Source organism: Oryx dammah, unplaced genomic scaffold (assembly GCF_014754425.2).
Source record: "Oryx dammah isolate SB20612 unplaced genomic scaffold, SCBI_Odam_1.1 HiC_scaffold_29, whole genome shotgun sequence".
NCBI lineage: Eukaryota > Metazoa > Chordata > Mammalia > Artiodactyla > Bovidae > Oryx > Oryx dammah.
The window spans coordinates 68321934-68340498 of record NW_024070213.1 but is presented as its reverse complement, the minus strand read 5'-3'; the positions used below and the strand labels follow the sequence as shown (position 1 = coordinate 68340498).

The 18565-nt window shown below is 35.2% G+C and overlaps 1 protein-coding gene across 2 annotated transcripts in view; it reads right to left on the bottom strand.

The window, feature by feature from the left end:
* Positions 1 to 300: 300 nt before the first annotated feature.
* Positions 301 to 18565, bottom strand: part of TBK1 (TANK binding kinase 1) — a 44855-nt gene continuing 26590 nt past the window's right edge. Inside the window, exons 10-21 of one of the 2 annotated variants that reach the window (XM_040233374.1) lie at positions 17957 to 18015; positions 17469 to 17560; positions 15886 to 15987; positions 14548 to 14626; positions 10326 to 10447; positions 10151 to 10227; positions 9517 to 9556; positions 8602 to 8703; positions 8377 to 8473; positions 7362 to 7468; positions 7067 to 7138; positions 301 to 1851 (exon numbers count right to left, since the gene is read on the bottom strand). In XM_040233374.1, coding sequence (XP_040089308.1) covers positions 1800 to 1851; positions 7067 to 7138; positions 7362 to 7468; positions 8377 to 8473; positions 8602 to 8703; positions 9517 to 9556; positions 10151 to 10227; positions 10326 to 10447; positions 14548 to 14626; positions 15886 to 15987; positions 17469 to 17560; positions 17957 to 18015 — 1001 coding nt within the window. In that variant the 3' untranslated portion in view covers positions 301 to 1799. The remainder of the gene's footprint in view (positions 1852 to 7066; positions 7139 to 7361; positions 7469 to 8376; positions 8474 to 8601; positions 8704 to 9516; positions 9557 to 10150; positions 10228 to 10325; positions 10448 to 14547; positions 14627 to 15885; positions 15988 to 17468; positions 17561 to 17956; positions 18016 to 18565) is intronic. The other variant, XM_040233375.1, reaches the window with a different exon arrangement.

The window sequence follows — 18565 nt, the reverse complement described above, 5'->3', positions numbered from 1 at the left end:
CCCTGTCTTTTGGAAATATATCCAAATACTGAAAAAAAAAAAAGCTACTAAACTAGAGATGTAACTTATTTTAAAGCTAATTTTACTTACATAGTAACTGCAAATTTGGTTAGCAGACCAATGTCACTATCCATTTATTGACATAAGATGTTCTGAATGAAGATACAATCTTGAGAGTAGTCTATTGAAAGCAAATGTGCTTGATTTACATGCTGCTGTAATGAGGAACGGAACAGTAAGTCCTAACCAATTATTAGCGTGGATAAGAACTGATCTTACCAGGACAACTTACACAAGTCATACAAATACAGTCCCCACAGCAAGGGTTTGTTTATTGATGTTCTTTTCTAGAGGTGCTTGAATAAAAATGAAATTTGCAAATATATTAACTTGACCATATAACTTAGGTAAAATTATTACCTAGTATCACAATTAAAGACATTCATGTTAGAAGGTCAAATGGAAAATTAATAGTATAAGAGATTAAACCCCCCCTTGCCCCACACATTCTCTGACTAAACAGTTTTTGATGGTGATAACTGTCACAATCAAAGTAAAGTAATGTCAAAGTAATGTCATTTACCTCTGTATTTATTTCTCTAATGTGTACATGTGACACTTAAAATTCCCCACCACAATAAAGTATCAATTTGAGATTTCAAATAACATCCTAATCCGTTTACAGTTTTTCAGTGTCCATGGTAGCCAAAATTTACTCTTTAAAACATGGTCTCTTCGTGATATACAGGTTGAACACGATCATACTTCAATCATCTAAGAAATCAGAAACCAAAACCAAAACCTAATCCTTCTGGGATAAAATAATTTCATATTGAGCACAATTCTTTTGTCTAGAACCTTGGGTACATTTTTCAAAGAGAAGGCTCTCTTTTGGATTTGTACAGCGTATATTTATGAAAGAACTTCTACTAAATTTGGAATCAATGGTTTAGAAGAGACACAGAATTGCCCCTCGTCCAATTTCTGAGGCTAATTGACCATTACCACCCACATTATTTTTCAAAAGATAACTTTTGTTTCTCAAACTGTTGTACACAGAAAAATACAAACTGTTAGATTAAAATTGAGAAATTTATTGATATTTCTTCATGAAATAGTAAGCAGAATTAAAGTAAAGAAGAAATGTACAGCCTAAAACAGTTGAAATGATCCTAAATTTTTTATGACAATTATACATTTATGGCCAAAATAAAAAATGAACAGTTTTTAATAATTCATCACTTTAAAAGTTTTGCTCAGTAATTTACCTGAAATTAAACAGATAGGAAGATAACTGGGATAATGCCACTTTATCCTTCTCAAAAAAACTGGGATCCTAGTTACAACAGTGGTTCGGTTCTGCTCTCCACTCACAGAAGCTATCTCAGCATTCTGTCACTTACAAACGTGTCAACAATCAGCCTTTACTGATTTGTAAGGATGCCAATTTTGGTTCCACTTAAAAATGTTTTCAGCAGGCAGTCGGAGATACATGAGTTAGTTGGCCTTACTCAGAAAAGTCGACCATCAGTATCTCAGAATATCGGTCATGGCTTTCTTCTAAGTGCTAACTGAGGTCAAATGTCCTCATATAATTATGAATGTTACAAGGTAAAATTACATCTTAACAGCAGCCAAAAATTTATATATTTTTATGTATTTACAGTATTATACATATTTACATGACCACATCAAATAGTGAAATATAGAAACAAGAGACCACCTATACAGGCATTCATTTAATGCCTCGACATTATTTTCTTGTGCAAACTGAAACCTGCCTCAGACTTCTTATAAAGTTAAAGACAGTCGACATTGCGGAGGCCGCCGTCCATGGTTAATGAGCCAAACCTAAAACACAAAAGGAAAAAGGCAGTCTCACAAGATTCACTTAATTGACCTCTAACATTTTAAAGAATATAAAATACTTCTTAGATGAACAAACTATTCTTTCTAAAGAGTTAACCAACTATAATTTGCTCTATTTTGAAAACAGAGCAAAATAAACTTGCTCTAACTTGAAACACAGTGGTATTATTATAAATATTTGAAAAAATACAACTCAATGGCTTGGGAAGACTTCTTAAGAGAAAACGAGGAGTGACATAATCTAGAAAGCATTAGGACGAGTTGGGTAATTTCTTTGGTTGGGTAATTTCTTTGGGATGGGATTCATAAACAAAGATGTGGAGCTGGGAGTCAGGGACAGTGTGGAATGGAATCCTGCTGGAACAGAATGTTATTTGTAGGAATAAAATTGGGTTATTAGGCTGGCATCAGACTATTATATTCTTTGTATTCAGTACAAATTTATATTTTACTTTTTGGGTAGCAGGAATTTAGAAATTTTTGAGTCAAAGAAGCAGAACGATTAGATCAGTATCTGGGAAGATTAGTTTGGCTGTAAAACTGATGACAGATGAGAAGGGCTGGTTAAGCTTATAGACAGAATTATGACCATGGCTCATGAGGGAGGCGGGGGAGGGCGGGGGGGGGGGGGAAGGAGAGCTAAATGAGGCTGATGAGGGCGACAGGGAACATTCTGAAGGAAGACTACCAAATATGATGAGAGGAAGTGAAGAAAGAGCTAGTGTCTAAAACAAGTTGTGTGCATGGAAGGAGAAGAAAGGGGAAGAAGATGAGGAAATTGCAGGGGAAACTGAGTTGGGAAGGACGATAAGTGATTTTAGATACAAAGTGACAGATATCTATGTGGAGAGAGTGCACAAGACTTGGTTTCTATTACTTGTTCTGGCACAAATCCTGAAGTGGTCACTCAAACATTTAAGTTATGATTCTGCCATGTATGGTTACCCATGAATTGTCAAGCCAGCAAATAAAACATGACTAACTGGACATGCTTTGGGAAGTGGGGATTTTCTTTCACAAAACAGAAGTGATTCAATATATCAATAAAATTTTGTTAAAAAATTTTAATAATCTTTTCTACTTGCTAATCTTTAGCTTTTCAGGATAAATTTAGAATTTAGCTAAAGTTGTGAAGAAAATAGTTTGAATAAATTTATGAAGTTATAAAGAGATAATTACTATGTAGATGCTATAAACCAATAGGAAAAGACTTTAAAACCTAACAGGCAATTCACAGAAAAAAAAAATGAAGAAACAAATAAAAAGATGTTTGATATCACTATTAACTGAAGAAATACAAACTAAAATAAGATACCAGCTTCTACTAAATAAATTGGCACTTGAAAAAGTGGTAACATTCAATGGGATAACAAGCAAGTCTTTCAGAGAACAAACTAACAAAGCTTATCAAAATTTAAATGTGCATAACCTTAGACCCAACAATTCTGTATCTAGAAATGTCAAGAAATCAACCCTTCAAAAATTCTTACACAAGCACATGAAGAGATATATGAACATGTATGTTCACTGAAGCATGGTTTGTAATTGTGAAAAATCAGAAACAATTTAAATGCCCAATAAACAGGGATGCACTAAATAGATATGGTAGATAAAAACGCTAGAATACCAGGCAGCTGCTGAAAATGAGAAAACTAAAGCTATAGGTATGGATATGAAAAAGTGCTCTTGATATATAGCCTTAAGTGAAAAAAGACTAAACCAGTGTGAACAGAATGACTCCATTCTTATAAAATACACATGCACAACTATTAATACTGAGTACTTCTATGGGGGTGGAGAAGTATGAGACCGTAGATGAAGACTTTTATTTCAATTTTTACAATTACATACGGCTAAAAGTTGATTTACCAATCATTAAATTCATTAAGAAGGCTGATGATACTACAGAAGTATCTGATAACTTTCTGCATGAAGCTCGAATATCATGTGATTTCCTGACATTTAATCTTTTCAAGCCTTAGGAAGCTGTGTGGTCTTTTATGTGAGAGAACAGAGTTAGTAGGGAGAAGATGATGTGAGGAGATAGGAGGCTGGGTTCCAGCTCCAGTTCATCTTCTCAGGTATGAACGTCAGCATCTGTGGAACACTGACAAAGGCTACCTGTAGACCTTGGAATGCAACGCTGGAACGCGCCACACAGCATGAAAGTGCTCTTCAAGTGGACAAAACACCACAGAAACATGACATCCTTGCATTAACATCTCGGTGGTGAGACAACCTGTGGAGAAGCACCTAAGGGCTGAAAAAGAAGGCTTTTCCTTCATGAGCCAACTATGACTTCACTTCTCTGAGAAACACAGACAAGGAATCTGAGAAAAATAGCCAGTAAAGTGGCTTTATTGGCTCTATATGTTTTCCAACTTTTTCTCCTTGATCTATTAGGATTCTGAAGATAAGCAGATACTCAGCTCCTCAAAGAACTCAGTGAACAGATGATGCCCACGTGCAAGGAGGGTTCTGTGAGTTACACTATCAGAGTGCTGCCATCTCCTAAGCAACTCTGATTTCAGAGCTGAAAATGATGATTCTAATGAGAAAATGTTTGGAAAAATAATATGCAAAAGATTTTTGTTTCCACAAACTTATTCAAAGAATTCTATTAGGTTGCTACAAAATTGCGGTTTTACATTGTTGAAATTTACATTGTTGAAATTACATTGCGGTTTTACAGAAAGTTATCAGATACTTCTGTAGTATCATCAGCCTTCTTAATGAATTTAATGATTGGTAAATCAACTTTTAGCCGTATGTAATTGTAAAAATTGAAATAAAAGTCTTCATCTACGGTCTCACACTTCTCCACCCCCATAGAAGTACTCAGTATTAATAGTTGTGCATGTGTATTTTATAAGAATGGAGTCATTCTGTTCACACTGGTTTAGTCTTTTTTCACTTAAGGCTATATATCAAGAGCACTTTTTCATATCCATACCTATAGCTTTAGTTTTCTCATTTTCAGCAGCTGCCTGGTATTCTAGCGTTTATCAAATTCCATTTGATACTGAAATACATTCTTAAATAAATGTGGTTATGTTGTCAGATATCATATTAATGTGCATGTCTCACTTTATGTATTTTTGCAAATGACTTATTACTTGCTGTTTAGTTTATATTTATTTTAGACTATGGAAATGATGTTAGATAAAAAGCAAATTTGAGTGATTTTCTTATTTGAGTTCAAAATGGTCATAAAGCAGAGCAGACAACTTGCAACATAAACAATACATTTGGCCCAGGAGCTGCTAATGAATGCATAGTGCAGTGGTGGTTCAAGAAGTTTTGAAAGGAGATGAGAGCCTTGAAAATGAGAAGCGTGGTGGTAGGGCATTGGAAGTTGATAATGACCAATTGAGAGGATCATCAAAGCTGATCCTCTTACAAATACACAAGAAGTTGCCAAAGAACTCAACGTCAACCATTCTATGGTCATTCGGCACCTGAAGCAAACTGAAAAGGTGCAAAACCTCGAGAAGGCGGTACCTCGCGTGCATGCGTACTCAGTCACTTCAGTCGGGTCTAACTCTTTGAGACTCCAAGGACCGGAGCCCACCAGGTTCCTCTGTCCATGGGATTCTCCAAGCAAGAATACCAGAGTGGGTTGCCATGCCCTCTTCTAGGTGATCTTCCTAACCCAGGGGGATCGAACACATTTCTTAAGTCTCCTGCATTGGCAGGCAGGTGACTCATGAGCTGACCACAAATCCAAAAAAATTGTCATTTTGAAGGGTCATCTTCTCTTAACCTATGCAACAACAAACCATTTCTCAATTGGTCGTGATGTGGGACGAAAAATGGATTTTATATAAACAACCAGCGATGACCGGGTCTGTGTCTGGACCGAGAAGAAGCTCCAAAGCACTTCCCAAAGCCCGGCTTACACCCAAGAGTCATGGTCACTGTCTGGTGGTCTGCTGCCCACCGGATCCACTACAGCTTTCCGAATCCAGGCGAAGCCATTATATCTGAGAGAAGTATGTTCAGCAAATCAATGAGATGCACAGAAAACTGCAACACCTGCAGCCAGCACTGGCTAACAGAAAGGGCCCAATTCTTCTCCACGACCATGCCCAACAGCATGTCACACAACCAACATTTAACAGCTGAACACATTGGGCTATGAAGTTTTGCCTCATCAGCCATATTCACCTGACCTCTTGCCAACTGACTACCACTTCTTCAAGCATCTGGACAACTTTTTGCATGGAAAATGCTTCCAGTAGGAAGCAGAAAATTCTTTCCAAGAGTTCGTCAAATCCCGAAGCATAGATTTTTACGCTATAGGAATAAACACACTCATCTCTCACTGGTAGATATTTGTTGATTTTAATGATGCCTATCTTGCATGGAAAATCCCATGGACAGAGGAGCCTGGAAGGCTGCAGTCCATGGGGTCGCTGAGGGTCAGACACGACTAAGCGACTTCCTTTCACTTTTCACTTTCATGCATTGGAGAAGGAAATGGCAACCCACTCCAGTGTCCTTGCCTGGAGAATCCCAGGGACGGGGGATGGGCTGCCGTCTATGGGGTCGCACAGAGTTGGACACGACTAAAGTGACTTAGCAATAGCAGCAGCATTTTAACTAATACAGAGAAGGCAATGGCAACCCACTCCAGTACTCTTGCCTGGAAAATCCCATGGGTGGAGGAACCTGGTAGGCTGCAGTCCATGGGGTTGCTAAGAATCGAACACGACTGAGCGACTTCACTTTCACTTTTCACTTTCATGCATTAGAGAAGGAAATGGCAACCCACTCCAGTGTTCTTGCCTGGAGAATCCCAGGACGGGGGAGCCTGGTGGGTTGCTGTCTATGGGGTCGCAGAGAGTCGGACACAACTGAAGCGACTTAGCAGCAGCAGCATTTTGACTAATAAAGATGTGTTTGAGCCTCATTATAATGATTTAACATTCATGACCCAAACTGCAATTACATTTGCACCAATCTAATATTAACCAGTGCTTCTATAAAATGAAATCAATCACAATTATCTTTTCTTTATCCAAACAACCCCAAACATTAAAAGGCATCATGAAATTCACAAAACCTAAGGGTTCTGACTTAATACTCCTTTCTCACTGCTTAACCTATTGATAGAGGAAGACAGATACAAGTATAGATATATATGTATGCACTCAATTGCATAGTCACCAGGCAGAATGTTTTTTTAATTACTCACCTTTCTAAAATATGATTATTTTCAGCAAGTTCTTTAACTACTCCTTCCATTTCTTCCTTTAATTTCTTCATACTATATTCAAAATAAAGATAAAAGTATCTCTGCTTAAAAAAAGTAAGCAAATGTTCTATGATTATATTTACAGTATGTTTAGTTCTCTAGATTGATCTAAGCCATTAAATAACATTAGCAAATGTATTCCTAACAAATATAAAACATTTCAAAATAAAAGAGCAAGTAAAACAAAATAAAAACAAATAGAAACATTATAGTTACCAAATAATAAATTTCTTACCCAAGAGTCATTTCTACTAATGTGTTAGAACACGGATAAATTGGGGTCATGGTATGTTTGATTCCACTGGAGGCTGCGAACATTTTCTGTGGCAAAGTTTCTTGTAACTAAAACATCAAAAACAAAAACACCACATCAATCATAGAACAGAATACTTACTACAGATCTTGGAACAAATGTTATAGGTTTTAATAAGCCCATTATAGCTTTATGCTGTGATTTCAAAACTATCAGTAATACTTAAACTAAAACTCTTAAAAAAAACTTTTTAGATGATAAAAAATGATCTGTTAGACGTTTTATAATTAAAAACATCTAAGTTCTTGAAACTTGGCTCAAAATATGTATCACATGGACTTCCCTGGTGGTCCACTGGTTAACAATCCACAGTGCAGGGGACCTGGGTTTGATTTCTGGTTGGGGAACTAATAATCCCACCTGCTGTGGAGCAATCACAACTCCTGAGCCCACTCACTCTCGAGTCTGCACCACAACTGGAGAGCCCGAGTGCCAGAACTAGAGAGTGTGTTCACAACAATGGAAGATCCCCTGTGACAACTGAGATGAGACACAGGCACACAAACAAACAGGCGCGTCAGCTGCTTAGCTGTGTCCAACTCTCTGCCACCCCATGGACTGTACTGCCGGCTCCTCTGTCAATGGGAGTCTCCAGGCAAGAATACTGGAGCGGGGTGCCCATGCCCTTCTCCAGGGGAGCCTCCTGACTGAGGGATAGAACCCGGATCTCCTGCGTTGCAGGCAGATTCTTTACTGTCTGAGCCACCAGGGAAGACTAAATAAATAAATATTTTAAAAAATGATTTAAATGCTAAATGTTACACTATGTATATGTATATTAAAAAAATACATATCACAGAGGAGCAAGTGGTGCTGAATACAGGCATATTATATCCTATTTCTCTCTTTTCAATCATTATCAGATATAAACTGACAAGAATTTTAATTTTTCCTAATAGGAAAAAGGCTTTTTTTCTAGATGATTTTGAAGCTATACCTCATTAGTATAGTCTTGATACTTCGATACTTCTTCTTCAATATCAAAACACTGATTAGTTAGGGATAATAACTGTTTCCTAAGGTGAAGCATCTTTCTGAAAACCAAAAAGAATCAATTAATAAGCAGTCTAAGGAAATATTACCCTTACTTAAAATGTGTACTATAGATTAGATTGTATATTGTGCAGCCAACCACTAATCGCCCCCCCAAAAGTTTACTTACCTCATCCATTCTTCTGACTTATCCAAGAAAGCCTCATACTTTTTAACACATTCATCTGTAAAGTGGGTCATAGCTTTTGTTGCATGATAATACAGTTTTTGCCTGTAATTTAGAAATGATCAGAGGCTTAAAGCAATGTCACTGTCTCTATTTCCAATATTAAAGTCTTAAAATATATGAAATTTATTTCCCATAACCACTGTTGTGGGTTTAGGATATTTATTTACAGCAGAAAGCGCCTAAGGTTTCTAAGACAGACATTATAGCAGCAAGAGAAGAAAAAGAACGTTCATAGTGGAGAATGGTCAAAAAATATTTACTGAATGAGGTTAAGGTTAAAAAGGTGGTTAAGTGTGCCCTCACCTATGTTCTCTAGTATCTGTCCTACTGTAATCAGAGCACAGGAGGCAGAAGAAGACTGTCCCCCTTATTCTCCTATCTCTGTAACCTCTGAACCAGGGAGCCAGGTGAGCAGGCCTCAAGTATCTGCACATTCAGTAACAGTTCTATATAAAGCCAATATCAAGATGTATTTTTTATTGTGATTAATCACAACTTCAAGAAGAATCTCACTAACAATATAACCAAAAAAAATTATTAAACATAATCTGACAGGAAGAAGAGGGTGAGATGAATGGAGAAAGTAGCATGGAAGCATATATACTGACACATAAAACAGACAGCCAGTGGAAATTTGCTATGATTCAGGGAACTCAAACTGGGGCTCTGTCACAACCTAGAGGGGTGGCAAAAGGTGGGAGATGGGAGGCGGGAGGGAGGTTTAAGAGGGAGGAGACATATGTACACCTATGGCTAATTCATGCTGATGTATGACAGAAATCAAACCAATATTGTAAAGCAATCATCAATTAAAATAAATAAATATAATCAAAAAACCATAATCTAGACACTTACTTATCAAATTTGTGGATTTGTTCTTCATTATAAGCTAGTCCTAAAAATAAAAATATATATTACTTTTATAAATGTAGAATCATAAAATCACATGCAATTGTTTTCTGAGATTATTACTTCAGAAAGCTTAAGAGTTTAAAGCAGATGTTCCAAATTTGTGACCCATGGGTAGATATAACCCACAAATTCTTTTGTTTGGTCTATATATTGCTAACATTAAAAAAAAAGTCAACATTTAAAAATCAGGATATTTCTAGTAAAGTTTATTTCTAGCTTCTCTTGAGATCTAGGAAGTCTGGAAAAACAATTAGGTGAATCTGAGTACTGGCTCTCCCCTTCTGATGGGGGCAGGTTCGGAGAGGGGCTCTTCTCTACTTCCCCTCAGTCTCCACTGGCGAATCTCATTCCTTTCTTTTACGTGCATGGCCACTAGAGGTTTTAAAGACCATGATCCCTGATTTGAAATACTCAAAAGGTTGAAATTTTAATACATTCAACCTCTTTCCTTACAGAAATCAAGTCTCTGAAATAAATCACTTATGTAGACATCTTTATTAAATATAGCAAATAATTCAACTGAATTACAACCAGTAGGACTGACTCATCAGATTAACAAATGGGAAATTTTACTTACTACGTTCTGCTTTGTCTTTTTTGAACTGATAGTAAATCTCTGTGATGCAATTTAACAGGACTTGTAGCTTTTCTACACTGTTTTAGGAAGAAAAATCCAAATAAATTAATTGAGTCGATGTGAAAAAGGACATTTAATAATAAGAGCAGAAACTACCAATGCACTTATAACCTACTGTCTATCTTTGGGATGAGTGCCTTCTTGATGAGTCCATGTATCAGCAAGTAATCCACCTGGAGACAATTTGCTTTCAATATCCTGGAGACTGGTTTCTATTGTTCCCTGAGAACTGGAAAGCTAAATAAAACCAAAGTGTTTAGATCCAGATTACCAAAAATCAGGTATGAAAATCACAATGCCAATGGAGCTGAACAGTATTGCTTTTGAAGATTACTTCAAAGTCAGAATAATTATTTTTACCTTTAAATGCAAGCACAGTTTATAAGGTTGTATTCAATATGATAATGACAATTATCATATGACAATATAATAAAACATGAGTATGAATACATTTTATAAATACTGCTTACATCAAATATTCTTTTTAAAAAACACACAAAATACTTGTAATCATTCAATTATGCTTCTGTTTCTTTAGTTACAAAGTATGGTTAGTACCCTATCTCATGAAAATCAAACAGGAGAACTATTAGCATAACCCCAAGTATAAATGTAGGTATGCAAAATTGTGCTCTCTTTGTTTAGAGATTAAAAAAAGAAAGTCCTTATAAAAACAAAAAATGCAAAGAAACCTCATCTAAGACCCTGTTCATTTTAAGCTTAATAAATTTATTGCTTATCTACCAAAGATCTGAGTATCTGTATAACTTACAAAGAAAAGATGGTTAGACTTAGAGGATAAATATATTTGAATATTTTAAATGTCCTGATACATATTATTGTTTTTCAAATAAAGTTTTAAGTGATGGTTTAGGCAGCTACTAGCAACAAATGTGCCCTTTTCACTCTACTCTGTTAGCATTGGTATTATACAGTCTTACTTAGTTGCCTGCTTGCTTACTGTGCTGTATGCTTTGTAGGATCTTAGTTACTGCACCAGGGATTGAACCCATAACTCTCGGCAGTGAAAGCATAGAGTCCTAACCACTGAACTGCCAGAGAATTCCCAGTATATCAATTTAGAGGGCACAATCCAGCCCATAACATCACTCACAGCAAGGAAAAGGAAATAAAGCCTTAAGCCAGTTCAGGACAGGGAGTTAGAACTGAGTATTTTGCAAACACCCATAACTCGAGGAGTGCAGGGATCTTAGTCATTGTGGCTATTCTGCTGCCTGAAATAGGCCTGGCCCAGAGTTATGTGTGTGCTCATTTGTTTAAAAGGGCAGAGAAATAAATGGACACGGAGTGAAAAGAGACAGGAAAAGACTGAGGTAAGGTTGGAGAGAAGGGATAATTTTTAAAACCTTGTTAATTTGAAAGACAAAATGGTATCTTACTATTATCCTAATAGGCAATTTTCTATTACTATCAGGGTTGAACTTTTTACCCCAAGAATTTCACTTAGATCTACTCATTTTTAAATCATTTCTAACTGTTCTATGTCTATTTACTGCAGATTTAATGTTTTCCTTATGCATTTGTTAGGGAAAAAATTCCCTGGTGGCTCAGTCAGTGAAGAGTCTGCCTGCAATGCGGCAGACCCAGGTTCAATCCCTGGGTCAGGAAGATCCCCTGGAGAAGGAAATGGCAACCCACTCCAGTATTCTTGCCTGGAAAATCCCATGGATGGAGGAACCTGGTAGGCTATAGTCCATAGGTTCACAAAGAGTCAGACATGACTGAGTAACTTCACTTTATGCATTTGCATGAGCTGTGTTGATTTAAAAAAAAAAAAGAAAAAAAACCAAAACGCTTTATCTCATTTTCTCAATCTATTTGTTTTTTTAACATTTTTTTTTCATTTAACATATAGGGATCTTGAGAATTCCGTGGCAGTCCAGTAATTAGGACTCCATGCTTTCATTGCCAGTGGCCAGGGTTCAATCCCTAGTCAGGGAACTAAGATCCCACAAGCCATGTGGAGCAGACCAACGTAAAAAAAAAAAGATTTTAAATTCCTATATAGCCAAATACATATCTTGCTTTTCATGCTTTATATCTTTCTTAACACTAATGTTAAGAATGTGTTACCTTATAGTTCTAAAATATGGAAAATAGTTTATGGACAAAGTTATTTTTTTACAGCACAAAAGTGTATGAAATAGCAAGCAACCCAAAGGACCAACATTAGGGGGGTAATAAATAAAACTAATAATAAATCAATTGGCTGTAATATTATTAAATGTCTATTTAAAAAGTAGTGGGACTTCCAGGCCATCCAGTGGTTAAGACTTTGCGTTTCCAATGCAGTTTGTGTGGGTCTGATCCCTGGTTGGGGAACTAAGATCCCACATGCTGAAGTACAGTCAAAAACAATAAAAAGTACTATTACCAACCAAAAAAAACTGGAAAATGCCTTTACTATAATGTCAAACAAAACCAAACTGTATATACATAGGGAAGAAAATCATTTAATAATATATATAAAAAGACAACCGAACAGTGACTGACAAAATTTTAGCAGCATCGGAGTCCTTTGGAGAGCTTGCAACACTCATTGCTGGGCCCTACCATCAGTTTCTGATTCAACAGGTGGGGCCCCCAAATGTGCATTTCTAACAAGTTCTCATATGAGGTGAGGCTGCTGTTTCAAGGATTACTCTGAGAATCACTGCTGCAGTACACTGAACAGAACTTTTAATAATAATTTTTGATTGGTATGTATATACATAACCTTTTCTAACTTATATATCTTATTTTTATGGTGGGAAAAAATTTTGAGGTCTCCATTAGGAAAGGAGCCACAACAACTCCACATGTATGAGGAAAAACACTGAAATCTGGTGAAAAATAAATGGCCTGAAGTTAAAGCCCTGACTTTGTAAGACTCCATGAATATTTTAACCATCCATGCTTTGATTCTCCTACGAAATCTAAATCCTCACAAAAATGTCATAAAAATGAGAAACATTTTGGACTCCATGAAAGAAAACATACAATTTCAATTCAAAGTGCTGAAATGACTCTGGCACTTGAAAGTGCCATGAGGGCTCTGAGCTGCTAAGTCAAGTTCTAAGATGAGCTGGTAAGTCAAGTTCTAAAACAAAAGCAGAAAAAATAATAGAAAACATTTATAACAATATGACTGCCTATATTTTAATATGGACAAATACTGGGGAAACCTATTTCCTGTTTCTCTGACTTTTCATGTCTATTCTATTTTTCCAACTTTTTGATCATAACCTATAGAAAGAAGTTCACTTGGTTTTAACCCAGTATCATTCAAGTGTAAACAGTAAAACTGAACAGAAAGTTTCATGGACTAGTAATATCCTTATATGTGATGCATTCTGACATTTTCTATTCTATTTCATTTTTAAAACATTGCTGGTTACAACGCATTAAACTTTACAACTACTAGTTGTTCATGGCTCATATTTGGAAAACCACTATTTCAGATCTAAAACTGAGGAAAAGAAATAACTAAAAATCAGCCTAACCTTGGAAAGAGAAAAGGAGTATAACAGCAAGCTCTAAAACTTTTAACATCCATTTCATGAAAGAATACTTAAAATACTAGAAGCTTGCAGGAGTATATATAGCATTTTTACTTATCTCATTTAATTGGTACAATAACCTGTGAGGTCAGCAGAGTAAGAGATTACCCATTTTAAAGAAGAAAAAAGCGAGAATGCAAAGAATTGAAGGCCTTGCTTAAGTAGCGAGGCAGGAATCATTGGGTAAACAGGGACATATCTGGGATTAGGAGTCAGCTCTCAATATATAATTTCATGCTCTTCTACCACACATTTTAATAAGATATCCAGAGATTACCTGAAATGCTATTACATTTTTCAGGAGAGATTTTGTCCTAATTTCTTTTTTAGTTATAGAAACAAATCACTGCCTTGAAAAACTCAAATCTATCTTTCCTTACTTTTTATTTTAGAAAAGATCAGGTATTTTCCTAACTTGCATCTATTTCTAAATAAGTTTATACATTCTGCATGTCAAATTACATTTATGAACTTGCTTTAATTTCCACAAAAGCAACACAAGAGCACTGTGAATTCTAAAGACAGAGAGAGGGAGAGAAGAGAAGAGAGAGAGAGAAATGGGCTTAACGCAAAGAAGGCATTTGGAAATGTCATGAAGAACTTCATGGCAGTAAAGGGTATTTAAATAATTATAAACAGTTTTCTATGGTGGGAAAAGGCTACTATTTCTCCTGAGATCTTTAGGTACATCACCTCTCTAGGACAGTTTATTTCTAATCTTGTCACCAAAGGAATAGACTATGAACCTACAATTGTCATAATTTTGTAAACACTTACTCTCAACAGCTTGGTGCGTATGTCTGAAATTTCACCTAACTCTGCTGCTTCTAGGTTGATCTTCATCAACTTTTCATATCTGTACAAAAACAAGTACAGAAAAATTAAATGAGCATAGATTTTAAAAGATGTTTCATAAGTTATATTTGACCTATTATCATAATGACTTAAAAACAGAATATTGAATGCAAAGCCTACAATAAACAATTCTAAGAAAACTTGATGTCTCTGTAAAAATGAAATTTTATATATATGTATTTATAAATGTGCAGATTAAGAGATAAACTATAAAAGACAACTTTACTTCAGTTTTATGCCAGGATAATCATCAAAATACTAGATTTCTGATTTAATGCAGGTCAGCAGTATATACAGGTTCAGTTATTATTTTTCCTATGCAGTACAAGTAGTATAGCCTAGTAACAGGGCAGTTTAAAATATCACTGTGTTTCAAAAGGCATTCTCAGGAATAAGTAAGAGTAAACTAAGTAACAGTAAGTAAGAGTAAACTAAAGAATAATAAATAAGAGTCAATTAAATACTAATATAAGTAAGAATAAACTTATTAATATAGCACTGAAGAATATGCTTTTGAACTGTGGTGTTGGAGAAGACTCTTGAGAGTCCCTTGGACTGCAAGGGGATCAAACCGATCAATTCTAAAGGAAATCAGTCCTGAATATGCATTGGAGGGACTGATGCTGAAGCTGAAGCTCCAATACTTTGGCCACCTGATGCCAAGAACTGACTCATTGGTAAAGACCCTGATAATGGGAAAGACTGAAGGCAGGAGAAGGGGACAACAGAGGATGAGATGGTTGGATGGCATCACCACCTCGATGGACATGAGTCTGAACAAGCTCTGAGAGTTGGTGATGGACAAGGAGGCCTGGCATGCTGCAGTCTATGGGGTTGCAAAGAGTTGAACATGACTGAGCGACTGAAGTGAAGAATAAACTGAAGAATAATCCCAAAATTCTAAAAATACTTTCAAAAGACAGTTTTAGAATAACTTCCTACTTCCTTTGATTACAGGTTTCATATATCCTATGCAGAGGTGTCTGCTTAGCAAGGTAAAAAAATGGAATGTTTCTATTTCAGATTCTTTTCCTTTTCAAAGGGAAGGAGAAAATGCTACCAAGGAGATGGTATTCATTTCTTACTGAGACAACTGGATATTTCTGCCCTTGTGAGGAAGTGACTTAATCTAAGGTTGTCCCTTAACAGAAAGACTTGCATGGCATGCTATATCATGTTAACAATAACTAAAAAAATTAAACAGAAATGGAATAATAGTTAACATTTTAACCATTATCAGTAAGATGGCAATCTACTCACACTTTCACAGTTTTTTCAATGTTTCTGATGCAGAAATCCAACGTGATCACAACTTCTGTCTTTTTGTGAACAGTTTCATTATAGTCATCTTTAACTAATTCTCTAAAAAATAATAATATTCCTATTAGTTTATCTAGGGAATTATTTATTTGCTGTTGTCTTTCACTAATTACACTGCTGTACTACCTTCTGTTCAGACAAACTTCTTAATAGTCTTGATATATTATGAAAGCCAATTACCTTTTTATTACTGAAAGCATCTTTGTAACACTTATTCAGGGCACAAACCATTACCAGGTCAATAATTTGGAAATCTAAGGCATTAAAATTACATTAAGGAACAAAAATTAACCTTCAACCACACAAATAAGCTGAACAGCATTACATTTTATACCACCAGAATTAATTTTTACTGTTCATAGTAGACTACTGTCTGATTTATACTTTAAATCAATTAATATGATCTCTAAGGTAACATATGACATAGTATATAACTGAAGAGCTTCTGATCTATATCAAGTCAGCAAACTAAGGTCTGATGCCTGTTTCTGCTAAAAAGAGTATCTACATTTTTAAAGTTTGTAAAAACAAAATGAAAACAAAGAAAACTTGTGGCCCATGAAGTCTGAAATATTTACTATTTGAAAAAATTTGCCAACAGTGGTCTACATGAAAAACTATTTTCTTATGACTTATTGAACTAAAAACTAGTAAGTAAAGCAATAAAAGGTTCACAGAGCTGTGACTTGGACAGAAAAGAGCAAGAGAAAACAAGAGCTGTTAGTAACAATGCTATGATACCGAATGAAGTCAACATTTAGATTTTTCCAGAAACCATTTAGTAAAAATAAACAGGCTTCTTAATGGAAAGAGAAAAGCATAGGTTTACAAATTGGGTATGTGAACACATAAAAAATATCAGAAGCATAAATGACAGGTTTAACATAAAGGTGACAAAAAAAAAAGAGGCTTATACTTTTTTCTTCTTAGAAAAAACAGCACAACAAGAATGATGAAACGCTTCATGTATGTTTTTGCGAGAGGGGAAGGACAAGTGTGAGGTGGGTATACATAAACTGTCACAAGCATTAAAACCCAGGAGCACCATGAGTCAATCATTATGTGTCTATAAAATCCAAAAGCTTCAAATGACGTCGTATAGAACTAGAGTCATGATTTTTAAGAGACCATTCATTCTTCACTTCTGTGAGGACATATACACTCATCCACGAAACACTCCTTAGGGTCATGGGACCATGGCAATGAAAGCATGAGTCCTAACTACTGGACCACTGGGGAAGTCCCATTTTCTCCTGATTTGTTTTAAAATTTAAAATTTAATTTTTAAAAATTTTAAAATTCAGATACTATTTGTCCTGTCTTATATTTTATAGGAATAAAATTAAAGAAAAAAAAAAGCTGCTAAATGTTTTGTAAACTAAATGTGAAACAAATGTACTATAGTAAAAATCATGCACGTGACCCTACCTAGTCTCAAGAGGTAAAGTACCCATGAAGAGATGATCAGTTACTTAGTGAGGCCTATGTGAAGATCAATTTTCAAATTTCAATCCATTACTTACATCAACCATCGTATCCCCTTTCGCATTAATTCCTGATACAGCAGCAAGGTACTGGCAATTCTACAGGCATAACACACAACTCCTGTCATTGCCTAATGAAGAAATACAAAGTGTCACTATTTGGTGCTAACTTGTGGTACAGGGTTAGAAAAACTTTCACATAAAAATTTTCAAACATTCCTATTTTTATCATTAAAAACAGGATAAAGCTACTAGTTCCTAAAAGCTAAGGACAGATATAACTGCAATAAACATTTCATCCTTAATATAGCAATGGTAAACATGCATTGTCTCAATGGAGAACATTTTCTTATGAGTTCAAGAAAAGATATAATGAAGAGAAAACATGAGACAATTTGTAATGGATAACAATCTAAATGAATAATTTCCTAAGCTATACAGGTGTATATAAAGATACACTTTTTATTGCTTCCGTTATTGATAATTTTAATTCAGATGTTTAAATAGTAATTTAATTAAATACTAACCTTAGCCATGCTGGCATCCCCATCTAAATCATAACGTGGATGTACTTTAGGGAGGGAAACTGAAATATGAAATAAAATAGTTAAAATCAGAAATAAAAAATGCATTATTTTATCCTTTATACATCAACCTCCAAATTAAACATTAGAGATCTAAATAGAAATGTAAAAATCCAGGTAATTTTTTTGCGCCATCAGAATTAATAATTTAAAAGATTCCAAAATACAGATCTAATTATTCTTAGATTCCAAAGCCTGGCAAAGGGTCCTATTCACCCTGGAAACAATAAACATTTGTTGAAATTTATGATACAAAAGGTTATTCTGAGGGTTAGTAAAATACTAAAAGCAGAGAGCTACAGTAAAACATGTATGACGAAGTATTTTACCATTTTATAAACAAAATATTTACTGTCAAATCTTGTTACCTATGAGGATTTTAAATTTTACTACTACTCATTCGATTAACTTACAAATTTTAATATTTATAAAAGTTCCACATTAATGTCATCATTAATCAACTTTATGAAGATGACAATCATTTTTATGTTTTTTTTTTCCCTTTGGCTGTGCTGTGTGTCTTGTGGGATCTTATTTCCCCAACCAGAGACA